This window comes from Myotis myotis, unplaced genomic scaffold (genome assembly GCF_014108235.1).
Source record: "Myotis myotis isolate mMyoMyo1 unplaced genomic scaffold, mMyoMyo1.p scaffold_m19_p_5, whole genome shotgun sequence".
Taxonomy (NCBI): Eukaryota; Metazoa; Chordata; class Mammalia; order Chiroptera; family Vespertilionidae; genus Myotis; species Myotis myotis.
Window position 1 is genome coordinate 94,460,964 of NW_023416357.1, and position 26,659 is coordinate 94,487,622.

The window sequence follows — 26,659 nt, forward strand, 5'->3', positions numbered from 1 at the left end:
AAATCTGATTGCAATGAAAATTTAATTTGTGGATTCTATATCCCATTTTGATGTGAAATGTCTAACTCCGAAGCATTCTGGTTTATTAAATGGCACGAATGTCAACTAAATCTTTTTGGCATTTGTTTTTTTCCAGAGATGTCAACACAGTCTTAACATCTCTCTATCTTTTCATGTCTGGCCCTTTTGGGAACCGTCAGTCAGTGGTTCTGGGAAAAATGGCTCTTCGGCCTGCCCCGAGCATCACCCAACTTTATGACCGAACCATCTGTCATCCCACTTCAACGAAGCCCTGCTGCTGGCTCCCTCGGGATTGTGGTGGTGGCCGGCAAAGGCAGGGAGAGACGACTCAGACCAGGGTTTGAATTTCTATGGTGAGCTCCGTTTTGTCTCTTTCCTATTATTGCCCCTGATTTCTTAGAACTTGTCAAAAATGATAAGAATCTGCGGCAAAATCTTCTCTCGACAGGAAGAGAAACACTCCAAGGTTATTCTGACTTTCCTCACCCGGCAGCTCTGTGACGGGGACAGGGGGCAGGGGACCCCAGGGGACTTGAAACCCTTTCAAGCTTCTCAGGGCCAGGTTCCAGTGTAACCTCTTCCTCTAGTGAGGAAATTAAGGACAAGAGATGTTATGTCACACCCCCAAGGTCACAGAGCAAGTTAGAGGCAGGCTGAGATTACAGTTAGAACCAGGGTGAGATTACAAAGGTGGACAGGATGCAGATGGGGAGTTCAGACTCCCAGCAGACGACTACTTGAACGGCGAGCCAACCACAGCAAATGGTGCGTAAGGAGACTTCCTTCTCTGCCATCACCTCGAAGGCCTCACAGTATCCTGGGGCTTAGTCTCCCCAGAGTACCTTCCACACTGTGGTCAGGTAGAGGTGGAGAGCACTGTGTTCAGGTTGCAGAAGGAATTTTGTTTTGATACTTAACTTCTCCAACCCCCCTGTGCAATGGGGGTAATTACAGTAACCCCGTCCCAGGGCTATTGTCAGCATCCAGTCACAAATATGTAGTCGTGGTTCAATAACTACAGCCTGTCATTACCATGCACTGATGGGAATTTTTACTTTGAGCATGGCTGAATGTATTTCTGTATCGATTGTATTCCAAGAGGAAAGAAAGAATAAAAGAACAAAAGGACAAAAAGGAAAACCGGCTAACAAAAGCTAAAAATCAAGCTAGAAGAAGGCATGCTATGCTGTGTGAGGGTCAGCTCAGGGGATGAGCTGCTCAGGCTGGATTCATCTTGAGCTGCACATGGAAAGCCAGAACTTGCCAGGCCAAGAGGATTCTGCAGAGCTGTGGTAGAGCTTGGGGAGGGTGGGATGAAGCTTTGGGAGGAAGTGATGAGGCAGATGTTGGGGGGGGGGGGGGGTGACGACAGGCAAGGCTTCAATGCCAGAATTCCTGGAGGGCAGGAGGGCAGCTAGGGAGTGACATGATCTGACTGTGCTCTCGCTGACTTTGAAGGGTCTCCATTACCTCAACCATTCAAGCATTTTCCTCCAAACAGACCTGGTATTGTAACACATTCTATGTAAGGTGGATTTTATCACCAGCCACGGGGAAACAGGAGGATACACCATATGGCAAAATTCTGTCTAAAAAAACTGCTTTAAAGATCTCCATTCTCTCTCCTCCTGGGCCAGGTACCTCATTTCTTTCCCCGTCTCTCTCTCCACCACGGCCTCTAAAACCCCTCTGGCTACTCTGATTATCCCACCCTCGCTAGCAACTGGCTTCCAAGGCCTGCGCAGCAATTCAAAAGCTCCAGACATTTTTCTGGGTCCAAACAAATTGACAGCTGACAGTTGTGCATGAACAAGGCCAACGTCACATACGACAAGGATCTGCATATGAAAGGGAAAACGGTACTTGTGTGCATGGAGGACACACACTCACTGGTGTTCAGTCACTGAAAGGCAGATTTTGTCGCCAACTTCATTGAGTTTCCTTGCTAGCCATTTCCCTCTGACTGAAATAAACACTGGAAAATATATTGTCCTTTTGGCTTCAACCCTTAAGTGCTGAGTGACAGTCAAATTCCAAAGAAACCCAGATGCACTTTCCATGGCCCGGGAAGACACAACAGCAAGTTCAGACTCCCAGCAGACCACGTGCTTCCTTGCTCCCTTCCCGCCTGGGTCAGATGCTGCTCTGCAGAATGAATCAGAATACGTCTCTCCTTTCCATTGCTTCCACCCAAAAACCCTAGGGGAAGGGGAGGGGTGGGGGTGGAGCTCCCAACTAATTCAAACAATCCTAAAAGAAGGGAAGGGTGTAACTCTGAGGTGTCAGTAACCAGTTACTAAGCTTTCCCCACTAAGTTCTGAAATCTAGATTCTTCTTCCTTATCAGTAGTCTCCAGCAAAGGGTAGAAAAGACCCAGACCAAAGTTACAGAAAAAGAAGTAGACAATCAAACCTGGATAAAGAAACCACAGTAATGCTAGGTAAAATAATGGTCAAAATAATTTTTTCTCTTTTGACCACGCAAGGTCTCCTTGGCTATAGTCACGCAAGCACTGCCAGCTTTGGAAAAACTATAGACCAACTATTTCGAAAGCTAACCAGATGTTGGGCTGATTTCCAAGGCACTTCCAGTTCTGATTATGTGTCAGTCGAGATCCAAAATGTTGTTTTGCCAGCTCTCTGCATGGCGAAAGCCTCCCTTTATCCTATTACCTTTCAACCTTTCCCATACCTCTCATCTATGTTCCAGTAACTTCTCAGCAAAGCAAAACAAGCCTGATTCTTCTTGGTTAAACAATAATAAATGGAGGGGCAGGAGTAGAAGGGTGGAGGGTGAAGTGGGGGAACCTTTAAGAATACAAAAGCTGAAAATCTCACCCCCCTCCTTGGGCCAGGGCTCTGCAGACCTGACAAAAGAGAGAAGCCTGCATTTTCTATTACAGATATGAACCAGAATTCATTATGTGGACCAATTGAATCACAAGGAGCGCCTTCCTCCAACCGGTCAACCCTTTCCACTGTGGGATATTCATTTCGGTACAACATCTAATCTATTATGATTTACTGGAAGGCCTGGGCTAACATTTGGTTTTTATTAACGTTGCTTTTATGTTAAAATTGTCTTATGATGAAAAATCTATCAGAAAGAGACCATTTCATTAGGGGGCCTGCTTGGAGGGTATGGATCTGGAAAAGACAGGTTGAAAGTTAAGTGCAGCTAACTGCCTGCTGCCTAACCAAAAACCAAACAACTAACCACCACCACCAACAATAACAAACCGCAACCTCCCCCTCCCCAAATGCAGACACTGTGCCCACAGGCCAGGACTAGAGCACAAACCAGGTGGTAGCTCCTCTACTAGGCAATTTGCCCTGTGGGTCCCCCAGGCTTCTGGGCCTCTGTTTACCAAACTTGAACCCTCCAGCTTCCTCCCCAAACTGTTCCATGGCCCATGCTTGCTGGTTCTAGAAATGGCACCACCAGCCACACAGTGGCAATGAGTCAAGGATCTGGACATCAGCCAGACTTTTTTTTTTTTTTAACATTTTCCCTGCCTTTTTAACAAAGAGCCTGCATTTAAAAAATAAATAATGTTTTTATTGGTTTCAGACACAAGAAGGGAGAGGAAGAGAGAGAGAGAAACATCAATGATGAGAGAGAACCATCAATAGGCTGCTTCCGCTAGGCCCCCTACTGGGGATCTAGCCTGAGATCCAGGCATGAGCCCTGACCTGGAATCGAACCCTGTCATCCCGGTTCATGGGTTGACGCTCAACCACTGAGCCAGGCAGCCTTCCTTCCAAATCAAGCAGAGCTCCCCCTCCCTCAGCCTGCTCCTCTCCTTGTCTTCCCATCTTAGTAAACAGTCCCACATAGTTGCTCAAGTGTCCTTTTCATTCAACCCCCACATCCAATCCATCAGCTCACTTGGCTCTAACTCCAAAATATATCATAAAACCTTCCACTTTTCCCCATCTCTACAGCCAACGTGCTAATTCAATCCACATTAGCCTGTGTCTGGACCACTGCAATAGCTTCCTAACAAGCCTCCCAGCCTTCCCTCTTGCAACTCACTTCCCCACCCCAATTAATCTACTTTCCATCCAACAGCTAGAGGGTTCTTTCAAAAATTTCCATTGTGCCACTCTTCTAATTAAAAATCCTTTAGGAGTTTCCCACTGAACTCAGAATAAAACTTAAATTCCTTTTCACAGCCTTCTATGCCCTTCACAGTCTTGTCCTGGCCCCCTGGTCAGCCTCACCTTGGCCTGCTTTTGGATCCTCAAACCAGTTCTTTCCCACTTCAGGGCCTTTGCACAGGCTGTTAGTACACTCTTGCCCCAGATTCTGCAAAGCTGACTCGTACTCACTCTTTGGGCCTCAGTTCAGATGTTCCTTCCTCACAGCAGCTTTCCCTGACCACCATAGCTAGTAACCCCTTGCACCACCACCATCGGTTTACTACACAATCACAATTTACCTTCTTGTTCACTTGAACAAGACTCATCAAACTTGTTCTAGTGCTCACAACAGTGCCTAGCATGTAGCAAGTCCTCAGCAGATGTCTGTCAAACAATGAGAAAGCCTTTCAGTTTCACCTCCTCAACGCTGCCCACATCTTCATCCCGCCCTCCTCTGGCTGAACTATCGTGAACCCATCCTGCTGGATGCCGAGGATCAGATCAGTTCCTGGCTGAACTACTAGGCACATCAGCCTCCACAGTGCCACAGTCTCCTTACAAATCCTTTGTACCAGACCGAAGCTTTTTTGGGCAAGGGTTTCAGGTGGCCTGGAGTTTGTAGCCCATGCTGAGTACACTGCCTAGCATGCAGCTGGGGACCACATGCATTTGCTGAATCACTACATGAATAAAATCATCATGATCTACCTGATTACATGGTCTTTTGGAACCGAAGGAGATTTCAGAGGAAACAGATGGTCACTTGCAAGAGAAAGCAAAAAGCAAACCCCTGTAAGCCATACAGATTACATAATGCTTTCCTTGAACAACCTTCAGAGCCTCCCGCATCAGAATACAATCCAAGCTTCTGATCTGTCATGATGTGTTTCCGCTTACCTGTCATGCTGCTGTCCCTCCCACCATTCTCACCATGCTCCATTAAAGCAGTCACACTCGCTTTCATAAAATTATTTGTTTGTTTCGCCATTGTATTCTCAATACTAATCATAGTGCCTGGCATTTAATAAGGGCTTCACAATTAGCTTTTAGAAGGGCAAATGAATAAATAAATGAACAGCGTTAGTAGGAAACAAAAGAAGAAATTAAATGTCCTTAAATACACAGTCCCATTCTTTTAAGAAGAAATCCCCAAGAAAAAAGGTAGGCTCCCCAGATAGGACCTTGGGGTATGATCTCTCTGGGTCACAGCACTGAAAAGAGAGTACTGCAGTGTGCGTGCAAACCATGACTTCTCCCCTCTCCACACAGGGCGGGGCTCCAGGAAGAAAGCCCATAGGGAAAGCCAGCTACCCACAAGGTCAGTTCACCCAGGTACCCCTTGGCCCTCTGGAGCCAACATCTTCACCCTCCAGATAGTACCTTCCCTGTGGGGCCCTGAGTACAGGCTGTGAGGAAGGCAGCAGCCCAGGGGAGCAGCTGCATGGCTGAGAGACACTCAATCAGCAACTCTGGCTGAGTGCCGACCGACTGATGCAGGTGCTAAATTGGATGCTGCAAGGGGCCAGTGGGAGAGATGCGGTCTCTTTCTACCTTCAGAAGCCGGGCAATCCAGAATGGGAGAGGAAACATGAAGAGGAAAATGCTATAGCCACTTTGGAAAATAGTTTTTTAAGAACAAATGAACATACACCTGTCATAACATTCACCCATCCCATTCCTGGGTATTTATTTACCCAAAACAAAGGGAAATATATGTCCACAGAAGACTTGTACGTAAATGCTCATAGCAGCTTTATTTGCAATAACCAAAAACTAGAAACAAACCAAATGTCCATTAACAGATGAATGGAAAAACAAATTGTGGTACATTCATACAATGGAATAGTATTCAACAAGAAGAAGAAATGACTATCAGTACACACAACAACATAGTTGAATCCCAAAATAATTATGTAGATTGAAAGAAGTTATATTGCATGATTTTATTTATATGAAATTCTAGAAAACACAAACTAATCTACAGTGACAGGGTGCAGTTCAGTGTTGCTTGAGGAGAGGGTAAAAGAGGAGAAGGAGAGAAGGGTGACAAAGGGACAGGAGGAAACATTTGGAGTGATGGCTATGTACATTGTAGTGATGGTTTCATAGGTGTATACATATGCCAAAATTAATCAAACTGTGCACCTTAAATATGTGCAGTTTATTGTATATCAACTATACCTCAATACAACTTTTTTTTTAAAATGCCATGACTTCCAGCAAAGATGGATTGGATTTACTCTCCTGATCCAAGCAACTAAAAAGCTAGGCAAATATATAAAACAACGGTTATGAGACACTGGACACAACAACAGGCAGCATAGAAGAGTGAGCTTCAGAGAGAGGAAATGAAGGCAGTGGGCCCAGTGCTTCAGCTCACTGTATGGAAAGATTTTTCAGGCCTCAGCAGATAGAGAAAACCCAAGAAAAGCCCTTGGTCTTTATGAGGTGAAACGGCAGAGTTTGGAGATGAAGGAGGTCAAGGCTGATAGACGTGAAGGGAGAAAGTACTGGAGAAGAGGGAGCTGAAGAGAGCTGTGGAGGTCTGCAGAGGGCTCCTCTGAGGCGGCAGCTAGGCTCTGCTCTGTGCACACATGTAAGGAAAGGAGAAGGCCTCCTGGCATGCAGCAGGTGAACGACTCCTGGAACTCACCCAGGCCTGAGAAGAGTTCATGTGCCCACCAGCCACCATGGATTAACCACCTAACGGTGGCCCTCGGAGCAGAGTCCTCAGAAGGGGACTGCCTCAGGAGTGGGGCCAAGTGAGCCTGAGGTTAAAGGCTGTTTTGGACTCACAACAATAAAGCTTAAAAGCAAGCTTTGAAAAGGAGCAAACTGATTCCAAGAAACTTGGAATGTTGGATATGTCCTAGGACAAAGCCAAAAAATATCAAAAGGAAGAAAGGCTTCAGCATCCTACACTGTAATATTCACAACTGTCAAATATGTGTGTGTGTGTGTGTGTGTGTGTGTGTATCACAAAACCAAACCTGGAGAAACATCAATAATAGAAACAGCTAGAAATGACACAGAAGATAGCAAAGGTAAGAAAAAAAATCAGGAAGGAAATCACAACATATTTTAAAACACATAAAAATATATCAAATTTAGTCCATGCAGCTAAAGCAGTACTTAAAGGTAAATTTAGAGCACTGAACTCATTTTATGAAATAAAAGTTTAAAAATCAATGACTGATATGGGAGGGTATGACTGAAAAGGAATAACTTGAGGGAATTTTTGGTTGATGACACTGTAACACAGTAATTATAGTGGTGCTCACACAAATCCATACATGTACTAAAATTCATAAAACTACACACAGAAAGTTAATTTTACTGTATGTTAATTTAAAAAAGTAAAATAAAATAAATTAGCTTAAAAATCAATGATTAACCTTCCATCTTAAGAAACAACAAAGAGTAAATAAAATCTGAAGTAAGGAGCTGAAGGTAAGAAACAAATATAAGAACAGAAATTAGTGCAATAAGAAACAGAAAAACAATACAGAAAAATCAGTAAAACTAAAAGAAAGTTCTTTAAAAATTTCAATAAAATTAATATAAAACTGATAAATCTCTAGCCAAATTCATCAGAAAAAAAATGAAGACCTAAATTATTAATACCATGAATCAGAAAGGGGCTATCATTACAGATCCTACAGAAATTAAAAGTAAATAAAAACTATCCTATCTAATAAAAGAGAAACATGGTAATTAGCGTACGACTGCTACCCTTCCCATTGGCTAATCAGTGAGATATGCAAATTAACTGCCAACCAAGATGGCGGCCGGCAGCCAGGCAGCTGATGCGAACAGGGAGGCTTGCTGCTTCAGTGGCGGAGGAAGCCAAGCTTCCCCGCCTGCCTTGCCGGCCTCTCAGCTGCACTCTAAGCAACATTGTAACAAATATAGAAGCTAAACAAAACCCCAGAAACCCGCTTTAGTCCCAGGCTTCAGCCAGCAGGATCGCAACATTGTTTCAAATACAGAAGGTAAACAAAGGCCAGAAACCTGCTTTCAGCAGCAGAGGCCTAAGAGCTGGAGCCAAGCCTGAGAGCTAAAGCTGGCCCAGAATAAAAAAAAAAAAAGAAAAAAAAGGAGCAGTTGGGAGCTTCAGTCACCCACCAGCCTGAAAACAGCCCTCAGCCCCTCACGCAGGCTGGACAGGCATCCCAGTGGGGACCCCCACCCTGAAGGGTGTGTGACCAGCTACAAACAGCCATCATCCCCTCACGCAGGCTGGACAGGCATCCCAGTGGGGACCCCCACCCTGATCCAGGACACCCTTCAGGGCAAACCAGCCAGCCCCGACCCGTGCACCAGGCCTCTATCCTATATAGTAAAAGGGTAATATGCCTCCCAGCACCAGGATCAGTGGAGCAGAGAGGCCTCCCGGCACCGGGATCAGCATGACAGGGGGCAGCGCCCAAACCCCCTGATCGCCCTGCGGCTCTGTGTGTGACAGGGGGCGGGGCCACAACCTCCCTATCGGCCCTGCTCTGTTCATGACAGGGGAAGGCACCCCAACCCCCTGATTAGCCCTGCTCTGTGCATGATAGTGGGGAGCTCCCCAACCCCCTGATTGCCCTGTGGCTCTGTGTGTGACAGGCTGCGGTGCCCCAACCCCCCCCCTCCCCCCCCCACCCCACGGGCCCTGCTCTGTGTGTGACGGGATAGAGCCATAACCTCCCCATCGGCCCTGCCCTGAGTGTGACAGGGTGCGGCACCCCAACCCCCTGATCCGCCCTGCTCTGTGTGTGACAGGGGGCAGTGCCCCAACTCCCCTATCGGCCCTGCTCTGTGAGTGACAGGGGGGAACTCCCCAACCCCCTGATCGGCCCTGCTCTGTGAGTGACAGGGGGGAGCTCCCCAACCCCCTGATGGACCCTGCTCTGTTCGTGACAGGGTACGGAGCCCCAACCCCCCTGATGGGCCCTGCTCTGTGCGTGACAGGGGGCAGCGCCCCAACCCCCTGATTGGCCCTGCTCTGTGCGTGACAGGGGGTGGCGCCGCAACCTGCCCATCAACCCTGCCTTGAGTGTGACAGGGGGCGGTGCCCCAACCCCCCAATCGACCTTACCCTGAGCGTGACTGAGGGTGGCATCGCAACCTCCCGATCCGCCCTGCTCTGTGCATGACAGGGGGCGGCGCCCCAATTCCCCAATCAGCCCTGCTCTGAGCCCGACCAGGGGCTGCACCTAGGGATTGGGCCTGCCCTCTGCCACCCGGGAGCAGGCCTAAGCCAGCAGGTCGTTATCTCCCGAGGGGTCCCAGACTGCGAGAGGGCACAGGCCGGGCTGAGGGACCCCCTCTTCCCCGCGAGTGCACAAACTTTTGTGCACCGGGCCTCTAGTATATATATAATGGCCCTAGCTGGCTTGGCTCAGTGGATAGAGTGTCAGCCTGCAGACTAAAGGGTCCCAGGTTCGATTCCAGTCAAGAGCACATGCCTGGGTTGTGGGCTCAATCTCCAGTAGGGGGTGTGTAGGAGGCAGCCGATCAATGATTCTCTCTCATCATTGATGTTTCTATCTCTCTCTCCTTCTCCATTCCTCTCTGAAATCAATAAAGATATATATTTTTTTAAAAAGTTGAAAAAAAATAATGAACAAGTGTATGTCAACAAACTCAACAGTGTAGATGAAACGAGAAATTCCTTAAAAGACATGAGCTATAAAAACTCACTCAAGAAGAAACAGATAAGCTTTAATAGCTCTGTATCTACTAAAGAAACTGAGTAGTTAAAAACTTTTCCTCAAAGGAAACCCCAGGCCCAGAGGGCTTCGCTGCTGAATTCCACCAAACAGTTAAGGAAGAAATAATACCACTTCTACAAAAACTCTTCCAGAAAATTCAGGAGGAGGGAATACTTCCAATTCATTCCATAAAATGAGCATATCTCTGAGAATAAACAAGAGAATTACAAGAAGACCACAGACCAATATCATTCATGCACATAGATGCAAAAATCCTTAGCCAAATGTTAGCAAATTGAATCCAATAATGTGAAAAATGTGTCTGCCACATTAGCTGGTACTAACCCAGAGTGCGTATCACTTGAAGGGATCATAGAAAACCTCCTGGAGAAGGTGACTTCTGAGAGGACATTTGACAGGCAAGCAAAATGTTAATAGGTGGTGGTGATGGGATAGAGAAAAATGGTAGGAAAAAACACAAAGAAATACAAGAAGGTGGCCAACTAGCCAGAAACAGGTAGGGATACTGGCACTGACTGGGGTGGCTGCCAGGCTTTCAAAGAGCTCCTTTCTCTGGGAATAGTCCTAGACACAGGCTTATCCCATGGGGCTAAGTCTGTGCTGTGTTACCCTGCCCCCTGGCCATATCTGACTGTTCCGGAGTTAGATACTACCTAGCTGGAACAATCAAACTCTTGCCCAAGAATCTGGAACTTGAATGGAGGCAAACTCTCAGCCTGGGATTTGCTGGGGCCACATCAGGATCTACCTTGAGGGAAGTCCTCAGAGCAGGTCAGTTCCTGCCTTCCCTCAGCTTTTCAGCAACTTCTTGGACCCTATGAGCTGCCCGTGGGGCCTTCCCTTTTAGTTAGATTAATGAGAGATGGCTTCTGTTGCTTGTAATCAAAAGAACATTCAAGAGTTCAGTGAGCATAACAGCAAGTTTATCTGTATGAAAGAGTTATGTCACTACATAAAAATGTTAACCTCTGGGCCAGAGCCAAGGGTCTGTGAAGGGAATTCAGGGGAATCACATGAAGTTGGAATGATGGGTGAGTGTGGATACTGTAAATGACAGGTACAGGAGGGTGAAGTTTAAGGGAAAGAAAAAGGCACTAAAGGTTTCTGACCAGGGGAAGGACATGGTCAACAGTCTTACAGAGGATTACCTCGCAGTGCCATGGAGGATGGATTATAAAACACGTATGACCCCGTGGGAAGGCTGTGGTAACAGCCACTGGAATGATGTGCCCAGATGGGTCTTGCTCTTATGTCTTTGGCTCTCACCTCCAGCATCTAGCTTAGAGCCACACACTGAGTCACACTGAGTTAAACTCTGCTGGTCAAACAGACTGAAGAAAGCATTGACAAAACTTAATGGCTAAATGCTGGGATCCAAGGAGGGAAGGAGCTAAAAAGGTCATGGCAGTCTCAACCTTGGTTGGCAATTTCAACTAAACCGGAATGGCAGGAGGTATGATGAGGTGAGGGTATTATTTATGAGGATGAGTATTGTATAGACAGATTATTTCAAGGTGTTGCTAAAACACCTAGGTAGAGTGTCCAGGATGCAACTGGCAGGAGTTCAGTCTCTTGGAGGTCTGTTTACTCCCAGTAACTGAGGGCTTCTGTGTGCCAGGCACCAAGCCAGGAGCTAATGGGGATCGCAAAGCCATGGGAGTGAATAAGACTGTGGAGGGAGAGGAGCATCATTGGTCAGTCCTGTCTATACAGGGAAAAGGCTGGAAATAGTTTCAGTGCCATTCAATTAGGGAATGGCAGAATAAATGGTGGCACACACATGTGATTAAAAAAAAACAGGGCAATTCTATAGGGAGGTGAAATGATGTGCGGATGCACGTTATGTTGAGTGCTTTTGAAATGTCTCTAGCCATCGGCTTAGTAAAACCCGCCTCCACTTACTTCCCAATAAGCTCAAGAAAAACCTACTAAAACATCCCTTGATGCAAAGTCTCCTCTATGCCAAGCCCAGTCGTGGCAGGAGCCAGAGGAATATCCTTGATTTCTTCTTGGAAGTGGTTCCGATGTGGATGTTTCAGAACTTGCTCTGTCAAGCCAGATGGGGCACTCACCAGGCTGTTCCCAGGGAGGAAGTGAATGAATGAACCCTAATCAAATCAGTCAGCTCTGCGGGAGTCTGATCCTGACCACTCAGCCTCAACAGGGGAAGCAGGAGAACCACACCTTTCTTCAGAAAGGAAACCTACACTTCCACACAATCCACCTAGAGTCTATTTTAGCTCAGAACCCAGAATGAGAACATCAACTATTATAAATAGCAAAACCAAGATTACACTTTGACTAATTTCAGTTCTGATGCTAGGAAAGAAGTCGGACACTAAGGCAGTTGTAAAGCAAGGGGTCAAAAGAAAACCACGGTGTGAATACAGTGTCTGGGTCAGACAGTCACACCTGAATCATCCCCGCCGCACCCCCCCCCCCCCCGCCCCCCGCCCCGCCACCCATATTGCAAAAGTAACCAATGCCTGTGGCTTTAGTCTGTAGAAAAACACCGGAGAAATTCTAACAAGGTTGAAGAGAAGTTTTGAGGGAGTCCATCAAAACCACGAAGGGAATTAATTCCTTAAGAAAAGCAGCTTTTCTCCTTCCCTCCAGACAGCAGAGGCGGGATGGCAGAAAGGCAGGGAGGTGAGTGGGCTTACCTTTGTTGTGAGACATGGCGTAGAGGAGGCAGAGCACGAAGAGCGCGTGGTAATCATCGTCTGGGCTATCCAGGGCATGGTACACCATGTCCAGGAAGGGCCTGGAAAAGAGGAGGGACACTCATGAGCTTCATGGCACACACGGACGAACACTTCTCCTCTCCCACCTGTTGTCTTTGCCTCTTATAGCTCTGCCACCAGCATGCAGGGAGCCCACCACGTGCCCAGGCCAGGACCAGGCACTGAGGACAGAAGACAAATGAGAGACAGGCTCTGTCCTGAGGTAGAGGGGAAAGAGACTATCTCCAGGGGAAAGAGACTGAGGAACAGACCACTTAATTACTCTGCAATCGTTCACCAGCTGTCCCAGACACTGGCGATAAACGATACAAAGTCCTTGCTCTGAGCACTTCCATGCTAGGATGCAGAGACAGAGCAGACAGACCACATCATCACTTCAAAGAGGGACAGAACGAAGAAAACCGGGCAATGTGACAGACTAACAATACCAGACAAGGCACCAAGTCAGAACAATTTCAGAATGTGGGTCTTGGGCTCAAATTCTGATTCTGCCTCTTCTTAGCTGCTCACCCTTGGGTAAGTTACCTAAAACGTCTCCATTTCCCCACCTGTAAGATAGGGATTAAACTCATACAAGGTTATTATGAGGAGTCAAGTGAAATGAGACTGAAAGGCATTTAACATAGGGCCAGGTACACAGTGGAAAGTGCTGGTACATGGGAATTGCGGTTTGATTTCTACTTTGAATACTTCAAGGGCATTTCTCCATGATCTCACTTCAGCAGGTCCTGGCCCAGCAATTTCTTGGACTGACTTTCCCTGACTGGTGAGAATCGATGAGGTCTCCCACCTCTGATGCTTTGTGGGTAAGATCTATGGAGTGGCTGCAAATATCACAAACCGCACGCCCTGAATGCTGCCCTTCCAGGTGAGGGCCTGGCTGGGAAAGACTCAACACAAGAGTAATAGAATATGCACAGTTCTGGCCCTGAGGCCAGAGGCTCTGATGCCGTGACCGTCTGCGGCTGCCCCTCTGGGTGCCAGGCTTAAGCCCGGAGAGCAAAGCGCCTTAATGAGTGACCAAAGGCACACTTGACCTCTGGAAGGACACACAGCTACTGTCAACACCAGTAGTCTGGGGGGAGTGAAATTGTGGCAGAGAAGTACCACATAACCTGTTTTACTTTTCTGAATTTTGAATGCCATAAATGCACACTGAAAAATGCAAAAGGGAAAGTAGTGAAAATGTACCTGTCATACATTTCAAACCAACATGGGCACACAGAAATGAAAGGAAGAACCTTAAAGGGGATGTTTATGTTTGGGCTGTTTCCCGTGAGTCCCAGATTGAGCATCACCTTTCAGATGCGTGAATAGTTTTGCAATGTGTGCATTTGGGTTTCTGTCAGTCCAGCGATAGCACTTTCAAATTAAAAGTGGGATAAAGTAGAAAATGCTTTCTTATAAACCAGCTGCTTGGAGTTTGGATTGTATTTTCATTTGGGAATAATGTGAATAACCAAATGTCCAGGAGCAGAGGGAGGGCTGGGTAGTAGATGTATCATCTCTTACGAAATGAAGTATTATAAAGCCATTAGTTTTTAATTTATTAAGAGTACAACAAGCGAAAAAGAGTCTGGGGTTTGATTAGACAGAAAAAAGGAAGAAGAAAATTACAAATATGGCATGGTATAAGTTATTGGGGGGAAGGAGGAAAGAATTCCCACAGAATTAGCATTGAAAAAAAACTGGCAGGAAATAACCAAAATGTTAATAACAGCTGCCTTTCAATGCTGGCATCACGGAAATCTTTTTTTTCCTTCTTTACACATTTCAAGACTTTTTATTTTAAAGAAAATGTTTTGAATGGCTTTTAGTTTCTCGGTATATATCTAACCCTGAATGCAGATATAGCCCATATGCAGGAACAGTTACGCTTTGTATTATGCTGTTTCTTCAGATAAGTGGACCAATGTCAAGATCCAATTCATGTCAAGAACAAACTGTCCCCCTCCCTCACCCTCAAACCCCCCCCCCCCCCCCCCCCGCTCAGTGCCGGGAACTGGGAGGACAGAAGTCCTTGGCGGCGTTTCTGACAATCAACAACTCAATACCTTTTCAGAGAGAAGATAAGACAACTCCCACCTGGGCCACTCTCTCCTTGGCATTCAGTTTCAGGACAGAATTCCCGGGGCCACAGCCCATCTCGGCACCAGGATTAGCTTCCATTATAAATCATGTGGTGGAAGATGCCAGTTAAAGTCACCAAATGTTAAGGAACAATCTCAATCAACCCTAAGAAAATCCCTTTCTTCACTAAAATTCAGGGGGGGAAAGAAGTGTTAACCCCAAAATTCAAACTTAACATTTTGGTCTGTTCACCTTTTTTTTTTAAGACAACACATGGATCTTTTTCTTCCTTTAGCAAAGCTATAGTTTTACCATACTATGTAAAATACTAGTATGTGCTCTGTTTCCATTTATTGAATCCTAAGAAACTGAAAACATAATGACAGTATTCACTTAAAAGCAAGAGCCAATAATCTATTAAGCAGATGCACCTTCATTTGCTTGAGCATCCCCCACTTCTAGTCATTTGTGGTTTTTCCAATTATTCATAGTCTATCTAATGCTGTGCCAAGCATCTGAAGGTTGCTTCCCCTTTCTTTCTGTGTTTAGAATGATTTCCTTAATTTTCAGAGCTTCAGGAGTTACATTTTTTGCTGCCAAGCAAAATCAAAAAGGTCTTTGTAAGTTACAACAACCAATAGCCCACACTGCACTCCAGTGTGTTCTATTTAAGCAAAACTAAAAATGGCTCCCTTGTGCATCTGATAAAAATTAATCCTGTTAAGTAACTGAAACATCTGCCAAGCAAAGAGATAAGTAAGACATGGAGGGAAAAAAGTGTGCTTCAACTCTTCACGTCCAGTAGGATTAATACATAGGGTGGGGGTTTGTGTGAATTTCAACCACCCTACCCTCAGGGTTCAGGAATGATTTCCTTGTAGGCTGACAGAGGAACCATGCTGCTGTGCATTTATTAACACTAAAGCAGGATTAGGAGGTTATTACAGGGGTCTGTGCATATGGTGCCCTCCTAACAGTTCACTGAACACCCTGGGAGCATTCTACCCAAGTCTATTCCAAAAGGGGTGGTGCTATAGCAAGGTTCCAGGAAATGTGGCATCTCGAAAGTTTAAGAGCATGTAGCTGTGGCAGGCTATCACTGAAATAAACCATTGGGCACCAAGTCAAAGGTGGACAGCAGCATTTAATCATCCTGGCAGAGTCATGAGGGCAGGCCCTGTGGATAGCCATGTGTGTGGCAGAGAATGAATGAGACAGAGAGACCCAAACACTGCTCCCAGGGTCTTCCAGGAATGGCCATACAAGGTTACAGGCCCTCCCATACCCTTTAAAGCAGGGCCCAGCATTGCAGTGCTTGGGGGTGGGGAAGGTGGTGGCATCATGTCCTGCTCATTCTCTTTCCAAGGGGTGAGTGTGCTAGAGCAGCGGTTGCCAACCAGTGGTGGTTCGCGAGGTCCGAAAGGTTGGCGACCGCTGTGCTAGAGTGCTGAGTGCCAGCTCCGTCCCCATGCCTCTCGAGAAGAGCTGACTCTCTTGGTGACCAAGGAGTGAAGTAGAGGGAAAGGCAGGAAGCAAGGTGGCTTGGTTGAGAAGCAGATGAGACCATTTGGGCGGTAGGAAGAGGCCCAGGGTTATCCTTAGGGGGCACCCCAGCCAAGGCACCCACCCTCACTGCTGAGCCCATCTCCTCATCCCAGAGACTGAGCAGCACCTCACCTGCCAGGCTGGCTTGCGGGCAGCCCTCCCCAGCATCAGCACGAGTGTACCCCACCTGCCAGGCTGGGCCTCCCACCTGTTCCACTGCACACTCTCCAAGCCCGTGGCGGCGCTCTTCTCCTCATCTGTGGTGTTCTGCTCCTGCATGGAGGTGCTGGCCGCCAACTCTGGGAGCTTGCTGCGCTCCATGATCACCATCTCTATCTCTGGAAGCAAGTACAGAGACTGGGATGAGCCCAGATAGCTTCCCAGACCTACTTTATAGACTTACTCATGGTTGAGACAAAGCCCCAGAAACTGTTCCTAACACATCAAGCAAATATTCAACAGTGATGAAAGGCGCACCAGCAACATGCTGGGGGAAATATAAGACAAAGGCCAGAACCTTTCTTTCCTTTCATCTGGGCATCACCAAGAAACAGGGCCCTGATTTTGACTGGAAAGAGCTGCGATTTTATTTATCTCAAGGGTTTTTTTTTTTTAAATAGTAATTTATTTTATTTTTATTGATACCATACTTCCTCCCCCAAAGAGCTGAGGCAGCAAGGAAACATGTGGTTAACAAAACATAACCAAATTCCCTGAAAACACTCTGAAACTGTTTATACGTTAGAAAAACCTTTGATGTGACTGAAGCCTTTTGTTTTCCCTTTCTATTTACAACTTCTGGGCGCAGAGAGAGGTTAGGAACCATGTTTTATTTTTCCCAATTAAAGAAGAGCAATTTGTAGCAACTGACTTAAGCATGGGGCACATTTTATTTTTCAGAAAGAGGTATGAACCAATGAAGGAAAACATCTTGCATTAGAGATGGATGGTTGTTGCGCTGTGAGGTGTCCTGTTAAGAGTTCTTTGACACACAGGTATAGACCTTCAAATAGTTCTTGGAACCCAGACTTTAGTTCATTTCCCCCATCTTTGGGAGACAAAATGGGGGTGGGGAATATGATTAAAAGGTAAACCTGTGTTTCTGTTTCCAGAAAGATGGGAGCACACCGGGTTTTAACATGACCTCTGCCATCGTCATTCCCTGGACCCACAGAAGCCGCCTCTTGGCCACTCCTCTTTTCTTGCTTGCCTAGTTTACACAGACCCAAGTGATTTTAAGTGGAAATGAGCTCATGTCACCCTTCTGCTCAAAACTCCGCACTGCCTTCACTTCACATTCAGCATGAAATCCAAATGCCTCCATGGCGTCAAGGGCTTGCACAGCCTGGCACCCGTCCACCTCTGACCTCACCTCCTGGCCCTCTCCACCCAGCACCACTCCAGCTGTGCTAAGCTTTTCTTACTCTTCTTTGACTGGCCCAAGCGTGTTTCTGCCCCAGGATCTTTACCTGGCTGTTTCCTCTGCCTAGGATGCTCTCACCCAGGTTTCCCTACCCAGGCACGACTCAATCCCACCACATCAGGCTCAGATGTCACCACCTCAGAGACCTCTCAGAGACCATCTGCAGCTGTTTTTCCTTTACCTCTTCAAATGATTAATTAAACTGCATCCCTCAGAATTCAGATTTCCCTAGTTTTCTCCTGATACCCTTTTCTGTTCCAGGATCCCATCTAGGATACCATGTTACATCATGTCTCCTTAGGCTCCTCTTGGCCGTGACAGTTTCTCAGACTTTCCTTGCTTCCGATGACCTTATGGTTTGAGGAGAGAACGGAGCAGGTACTTTGCAGAACATCTCTCAATCTGGGTTTGCCTGATGCTTTTCTGATCATTAGACTGGGGTTAGGAGTTTCTGGGAGGAAGACCACCGAGGGGAAGTGCCCTTCTCATCACATCATATCAGAGGTACAGGGTATCAACATGACTCAGGACTGCTGATGTGATCTGCATCACTTGGCCAAGCGTGTGCTGCTCAGGTCTCTCCACTGGAAAGGTACTTTTCTCCCCCTTTCATTCCATAATCTTTGAAAGGAAGCATGAAGCACAGCCCACACGTAAGAAGTGGGGAGTTATATTCCTTCTCCTTGAGGGGGGAGTAGCTACACAAATTATTTGAAATTCTTCTGGATAGATTTGTCCCCTCACCCCTTATCTTGATTTCACTTATAGCATTTATAACTCCTTGGATTTTTTTAAATTAAATCTTTATTGTTCAGATTAGTTGTTCCTCTATTTTTCCCCATAGCTCCCCTCCACCTGGTTCCCACCCTACCCTCTGTCCTTACCCCCCCCCCCCACCCACTGTCCTCATCCATAGGTGTACGATTTTTGTCCAGTCTCTTCCTGCACCCCCCACAGCCCTTTCCCCCCGAGAATTGTCAGTCCACTCCCTTTCTATGCCCCTGATTCTGTTATATTCACCAGTTTATTCTGTTCCTCAGATTTTTTTTTCACTTGATTTTTAGATTCACTTGTTGATAGATATGTACTTGTTGTTCATAATTTTTATCTTTACCTTTTTCTTCTTCTTCCTCTTCTTAAAGAATACCTTTCAGCATTTCATATAATACTGGTTTGGTGGTGATGAACTCCTTTAGCTTTTTCTTATCTGTGAAGCTCTTTATCTGACCTTCAATTCTGAATGACAGCTTTGCTGGATAAAGTAATCTTGGTTGTAGGTTCTTGGTATTCATCACTTTGAATATTTCTTGCCACTCCCTTCTGGCCTGCAAAGTTTCTGTTGAGAAATCAGCTGACAGTCGTATGAGTACTCCCATGTAGGTAACTGACTGTTTTTCTCTTCCTGCTTTTAAGATTCTCTCTTTGTCTTTTGCTCTTGGCATTTTAATTATGATGTGTCTTGGTGTGGTCCTCTTCGGATTCCTTTTGTTTGGGGTTCTCTGCGCTTCCTGGACTTGTAAGTAAGTCTATTTCTTTCACCAGGTGGGGGAAGTTTTCTGTCATGATTTCTTCAAACAGGTTTTCAATATCTTGCTCTCTGTCTTCTTCTGGCACCCCTATAATTCGAATGTTGGTTCGCTTGAAGTTGTCCCAGAGGCTCCTTACACTATCTTCATATTTTTGGATTCTTTTTTCTTTTTGCTTTTCCGGTTGGGTGTTTTTACTTCTTCGTATTTCAAATCTTTGACTTGATTCTTGGGATCCTCTAGTCTGCTTCTGGAACTCTGTATAATATTCATTTCAGTCAGTGTATGCTTAATTTCTAGTTGGTCCTTTTTCATATCCTCAAGGGTCTCACTAGATTTATTGAAGATCTCACTAAGTTTATCGGCGGGTCCTAGAAAATTCTTGAAAAACCTTATAACAGTGGTTTTGAACTCTATATCCAGTAGTTTGCTTCCTCCATTTCTGTCATTTGTGACCTGTTTCTTTGTCTCCACATTTTGGCTGCTTCCCTGTGTTGATAGGGTGGCTTTCTGTGCTAGGTGTCCTATAGGGCCCAGTAGCTCAGCCTCCCCAATTACCTGAGGTGGACACTCTTGGTGCATCCCTTTGTGGGCTGTGTGCACAGTCTTGTTGTAGTTAAGCCTTGATTGTAGTTGGTATCACTGGGAGGAATTGACCTCCAGGCCAACTGGCTGTGAGAATCAGCTGTGTCTGCAGTGGGAGAACTGTGCTGGAGACGCCCTTCTGGGGCAAGACTTGCTTCAGTGGGGCTTTGGTGCTCACTGAGTCTGCCCCCTGAGTGTGTCCCTTATGGATCTGAGGAGTTGTAATCTGGATGGTCCCACTCTGACCACTGGGTACACTGGCACTTGGATCTCTAAGGAGGTGCTAATTTAGCCTCTGCCTGAGGCTACCCAGCAGGAGCTATGGAGAGATCTGCAGATTCCTTTTCTTTGTTTGGGATTTGGAGGTGCCCAGATGAGGCCCAGCTGTGAAGCAAATGCAAGCTGCTGTGGGGCCTTGGGCCTTCTTTTGGAGGTTCTGGGTCTCTCTGACCCAGCTGCAGTTTGTTAGGCAATTTTAGATTGCAAAGGGCCAGGTCATTCATATGCAAATGCGTCTGCACACAGCTTGGGTGGGGCGGGGTCTCAGGGGATCAACAGGGCGGAGCATACAGCCATGGCTGATCCTCAGTCCTGCCCTAAGAGGCCCCGGGTCTCAGTGTCCCGGTAATCACTGCAAGCACCTCTGAGAGAAAGCTGCCCGCAAGTTCTGACCAATGCCAGACAGTCCAGTTTCTCCCTGTATGAGTCTGGGTCCCCAGAGACTTGCCTGGAACTGGAGTTCAGAGCAGTCGGGAGCTTGAGACTCTCTCCCCGTTTAAAAAGACAACCTTGTCCTTAGTTGCCAGCCCTTTCTGCGTGTGCCTCCGTACCTCTGCACTTTACTTCCGCACCTCCTTTGAGTCTCAGTGTGCTTTTCTCTTTCCTTCTAGTTGTAGAATTTCCACTCAGCCAGCCTTCCTGTGGTTCTGGATGATGTCCATTTTGTCTTTTAGTTGTATTTTTGAAGTGGTTGTGCGAGGCAGCAATTTCAGGTGTTTACCTATGCCGCCATCTTGGTTTCTCCAACTCCCTGGATTTTATACTTTCTATTTATTGGTTTGTTGTTGCCTGCCTGCTTCCCCCTACTATAATGTGGGTTTCATAAGAGTGGCTGCCTTAGCTGCCTTGCTCCCCACTACTTCTCCAGTGTCTAGCCCAGGGCCTGGCACATGGAAGGTGCTCAATAGAGATCTCTGGAATGAACAAACGAATGACTGGTCTAGCCCCATGTGGGAGGTTCTGGCAGCTGCAACATATATTGGGGTGATCGACAGCCCCACCACCCTTTTGGGACTCTCAGGAATGACTGTTTGTGACTATTCTGTGGCGTGGAGGAGTGCACCCCTCACAGGTCCACATGGGCCCAGACCCTGGCAGGGGATGGGACGCCTTGCTTTCACTAGCCCCTACCCCGACACTGTGGTCTGGAGTCAGATGCCACTGACTGGAGTCTCCCACAGGGCTGTCCCCCAGTACACAGGTGGGGGCTGACATGATTTTTAAGTGGTATGTGGACAAATGTTTTCTTTGCATAGTTGTGCATTTATTTTAATGTGCATTAGAAGAAAATCCCAACTGCACAGAAAATGTGCTCTTTTGGGGGTGTTAGTGTTTAGGCTAAATTTAAGAAAAAAAACAAGTGAGTGGATTCAGAGAACTACTGAGTAAACAGTAGTGCAAGTAGCACATGGATGCAGCAATGAGCAGGAGGTGGTGCCGACTGCTGACTGAGAACCATCAATCTTTCCTGTCTTTGCACCTTCACCTCCACCAACCTCCTTCAGATGCCCCCCAGCTACCCCTGTCTTCTCCACAGTGGGGTACAAATACCTCGATGGGTATGCAAGATGATTCAATGGGTAGTACCTCTTTTAATTTTTCTCATCTTTTAAAAAACCCATTTTGTTGCTTTTATAATGTACATAACATTAGCACAATAACATCAAATGTATAATTTGAGAGATGCATGAGTAAATTATGTATTTACAGTGGAACCTCGATTCTCGAATTTAATTTGTTCCAGAAGGCAGTTTGAGAAGCAATTTGTTCAAAAACCGATCATGTAAATTCAATATTGTAAGTTGAATTAATCCATTCCAACCCACAAATGATTCCCTGTTTTAACCATTTTTATATACCGGACACATCTAATGTACTGCTTAATCTATAAACACTTCTTTTCTTAAATTTATTGAACCACCCCTTACTAGCCTTAAACGAATCACTTTCAGCACTTGTTCCAGGGATGTCTTTAAGGGGGTGGTATGCAACATCTTTGCTTTTTCATGTATCTTTGCCTCTGAAATGCTATCACTGGTTAACTGCTTTTCGTTTATCTAAATCAGTGATGGCGAACCTTTTGAGCTCAGTGTGCCAGCATTTTGAAAAACCCTAACTTAACTCTGGTGCCGTGTCACATATAGAAATTTTTTGATATTTGCAACCATAGTAAAACAAAGATTTATATTTTTGATATTTGTCTTATATATTTAAATTTAACAAAGAAAAATCAACCAAAAAAATGAGTTCACGTGTCATAGGTTTGCCATCGCTGATGTAAATCAACAATTTTTCTACCTCTTCAATAGTGATTGTTGTTTTGTGAGCACTTTCACACCCTTAGCAACATTAGCAATCTTGATGGCCTCATTATGTTTGAAAATTGTGCTAATTGTCAACTTCCCAGCAACAAAAACATTCTCTCCTTTGTTGCCTGAGAGACAAATTTTGTGGTGATGAGGTATCAGCATCAAAGGGTTGTCAGGTGGAAAACTGAAGTTTCGTTCCACAACAGAGACATTTTTTCCATGAACAACTTGATGGAGAACTGAAGTTTGACTCTGTTTGCTTGTTTGTGTTTACTAATAGGGTGTGCCAGCAAAGACATCTGAATACTACCAAGGTAGCCAATAGCACCAGCCTCCCACTCGGGTTTCTGTCCTGTCTCCTGCCCTACCGCAAGCTCCCCTTCCTCCCAGCCTGGCTGTCCTGGAAGGAACTCAGCTCCAAGGACCCTCCAAGCTATGGGGCCAAGCCCTAGCGCCTGGGCCTGAAGAATAAACCTGCTGTGATGTGGTTGGTCCTTTTCAGTTTCTACTCTCCTCCCTGGACACTATCAGAATTTTGGAGCAGAGGAGAGAGGGGTTAAAGATAAGCCAGTCCGGTGCCCATAGAACTTTGTTAAGCAGCTGGATACTGATTTTGGACACTTTCCTGTGGTACACCACCCCGTAAGCTGATGAGAGCACAGCTGCTCCAGGTAGTAGGTGGTGGGTCCCAAATGGCTCTGAACCACAGGTTCCCTCAAGTGGTGCACAGAGCCCCCTAAAGCTGCTGTGTGGAATTCTGAAAACCACTGGTTTGGTCCTGGATACTGTATTTGAGGAAATGGAAACCCAGAAAAGCAGTGACTCTTAATACAGCTAAAAGTAAGAGTGAAAGCCAGGACTGCTCCTCCTCCTCACCTCCTATGACACGTCCTGGTACAGGACCAGGCCCACAAGGGCCTCTCCACATAGAACGAGGTGTCCAAACCTCGGCTGGGTCACCCTGGTTCTCACAGCTGCACCGCTATCCCTCCCATATACTCCTGACCCAGCCAGCATAGTTGTGGAGTGAGCTGTTAACTTAGATTAATTTTCTAGATGAATATAGAACACTCCTTCCAATGCCAAAAGAGTGTTTCCCCAGTGTCTTTTAAACAATTTTATCCAAACAACTTTTAAAATTAGTGTATGCAAAAGGCTACATAGGCATGCAAGGGTCTCCCCAGATTCTTACTGCTATAAAATAAATTCTATAGCCATCTTTAAAATAGGATTTGACTTTTCCTGGTGATTCAGGGTCAATGTGAACCCCTCTTAATGCCACACCAGGACATCTGGCATGGTTCTGCTTAGCCTCCTGTCTCCCCTCCCCCGCCCCTGCATTGACATCATGCCTCCCAGGGTGTGCATGCCATGCTACCAACCGTCACTGGGAAAAACAGATCAGTGGGCTCATGTGAACTCAGATTTCCACTAACAGTCACTAAAAACTCAGGCTCTGATGACAAATTCCCAGGGGGCTCCATCTGAGCCTCTGTTATGAAACCATGAGCCCTCACCCAAACCAGGTTTCTTTTTTGGAGTCTGAAGGAACTGCAACAATAACCTGGCCCTGTTCTGTTCACACTTCAGTCATCTGCCTGCCTTTACAATTTTCCATGTCTCTGTTTTGCCTGTACTATTTGCTATTTATTTAATCACTTTGTTTGAACTCACTTTGTTTACTTATACACATTTAAGAAATTTTTATGAATAAAAAAAACTTTTTTAAAGAAACTTAAAAAAAAAAGGAAATTAAATAACGATGCTACCCTTCAACAATCCCACTTGCAGGAATTTATCTGGAAGATACACCTCCAGCAATAAGAAAATGCACACCCACAAGGGTATTCACGGCAGTATTATCTGTAATTGCAAAATATTGGAAACTACCTAAATGTCCAAGCATAAGGACTGGCTGAATAAATGATGGTGCGCGCACACAGTGCAGCTGTAGAAAGAAATGAGGAAGAACTCCGTGAACTGATACGGAGTGAGTTCCGGAGATACTGCTCACTGAAAAGATCAAAGTGCCACTCTGTGTGTAAGAAAGAAGGGAAAACATACATATACACACTTCTTTTTACAAAAAGAAACACAGGAAAGATATTCCAGAAAACAATCAAGTTACTTATATACAAGAGGTGGGGGGAATGAATGAAAGGAATATGGGAGGGAGGGACACATCTTTAAACATACCTTTTGACATAGTTTTGAGTTTGTTAATATTCCATATATCTAAAAAAAATTAAATCAATGTGAAGAGAAAACCCTAAACAGAAAAAAATTTGAAATGCCCACATTTATTTCAAATGAATATCACACCTCCCTGAAGGGGGAAAGAAAGGAATGAAGGATAGACTAATCCAAGTAGTTTATAAACATAATACTTAACTCTATAAACACAATACTTAATTCTGAAAAGTTTTTAGATGTGTTTAGAGGATTGAGAATAAGATCTATTGATCTTGTAATGCTGTTGGGAGCCAGAGTTCTCACTATGGAGATAGAGATACAAATCTGAAACGGAGGAAGGCAGGAAACAGCCTGCTGGGAATTGATCAGAACTGGAGGTATTGGTATGAACTTACGATCTCTAAAATATGTATATGTGCACAAAATGAATAAATGTGTATTTTTTGCATATACATGCATATATTTTCTAGCTCTGTCCCTTAAAAGGGCCAAAAAGCCAGACAACCCTGCAGAAATGAGCACATCTAGTAACCAGATCTTGGCTTCTAATTACCATTGCCCATTGAGAGGAACCAGAGCTTTTCAGAGAAATGCCTAATTCCAGGGATGGGCAGGGCAGACACAAGATGAACCTGAATACCTTGTTATGCCAGAAAGTATAAGGAGTGTTTGAAAAAATGATGGGGGCTTATCACAAGGACATAGCAGCCAGCTTGAAAGGATTCCTAATGGCTAAATCTGGGACAATTTCAGGATCAAATTAATTAAATATAGTAATGAAATATAAACCATTACAAAACTGAAATCCATGAAGCCATGCCAAGAATAGAGAAATAAATAAGTAAATGGAGAGAAAGGAGGAAGCCTGTTTACAGTGGAATTGTGAGGGCTGACTTTTAAACATGGAGAGTGCTGGTGTTGGAAAGACAACAGTTTGCTCGCATCCTGGTAAAGGCTGAATCAGGCAAGAATCATCAATGAATGCCAAGTCTAAGGGGGAATTTTAATGAGGCACAGGATATCTACATAATCAGAGGGTGTCCCCAAAGATTGCTGATTAGTTGCAAAGAAAAAATAAAGTAACTACATGGTGGAGAAACTGGGCAATACCTTAAGCAGGTGACCAAAATTAACATCACCCATGAGGAACAGAAGGACATCCAGATTTGACACCCCGAGAAAGACATGACGTCACCTAAGCCATATTCCAATCAAGGATGCATAACCTCAATCTAATCACAGAGAAACATCAAAGACAGAATGAGGAACACTTTATTAAAACAAAGGAGGGGGAGGTTCTGTACTCTTCAAAATGGTCAATGTTGTAAAAGAGAAAAAAAGGTTGTGGAAATGTTCCAGAGTAGAGGAGGCTAAAGAGACACAATGATGGAAGACACGACCTGATTCTAGACTGAATTCTGTACTAGAGGAAGGAAATAGGCTACAAAGGACATTATTAATGAGCCAGTGGATTGACTGGAACATGGACAGCAGAAAACTAGTATGAAGCTGGCAACTGTACTGTGGTCATGAAAGAGCAAATCCTATTCTTAGCAAATGCACACCGAGGGATTTAGAAGGGAAGGGGCAGGATGAAAATGTTTGTGAGCGTGTGTGTGTGTGTGTGTGTGTGTGTGTGTGTGTGTGTATGCATGCATGTGTGTAGAGAGAGACAGAGAAAACGCAAATAAGAAAGCAAATGGGGTGTATTATATGTTGAAAGGTGAAACTGGGTAAAGGGTAAATGGGAGTTCTTTATCCTATTTTTAGCTTTTTATAAATCTGCAATACTATTGTAAGCATAAAACCAATAAAAACAGAAAGCAACTGTGAAAGTAATATACACGAAGAATAAATAAAAAGGTACCCAGGCTGCCATGGCTGGTATTCCTCAGTGGTTACAGCAATGGCTCACACAACAAAAGGTCGAGGGTTCGATTCCCAGTCAAGGGCACATAACTGGTTTGCAAGTTTGATCCCTAGACCTGGCCAGGACGCATGCAGGAGGCAACCAATCAATATGTCTCACCTCTCTCTCTCTTCCTCCTTTCCTCCCTCCCTCCCTTTCACTTTCTCTGAGGATCAATGGGGGGAAAGTATCCTCG

The 26,659-nt window shown here is 45.4% G+C and overlaps 1 protein-coding gene across 11 annotated transcripts in view; it reads right to left on the reverse strand.

Moving 5' to 3' along the window:
- CLEC16A (C-type lectin domain containing 16A) overlaps nt 1–26,659 on the reverse strand; it is a 223,024-nt gene that overhangs the window by 133,901 nt on the left and 62,464 nt on the right. For 6 of the 11 annotated variants that reach the window (XM_036308096.1, XM_036308097.1, XM_036308098.1 and 3 more), the window contains 3 exons: nt 24,558–24,596; nt 16,448–16,577; nt 12,544–12,644 (listed from right to left, as the gene is read on the reverse strand). In XM_036308096.1, coding sequence (XP_036163989.1) covers nt 12,544–12,644; nt 16,448–16,577; nt 24,558–24,596 — 270 coding nt within the window. The remainder of the gene's footprint in view (nt 1–12,543; nt 12,645–16,447; nt 16,578–24,557; nt 24,597–26,659) is intronic. The other 5 variants (XM_036308102.1, XM_036308100.1, XM_036308104.1 and 2 more) reach the window with 1 other exon arrangement.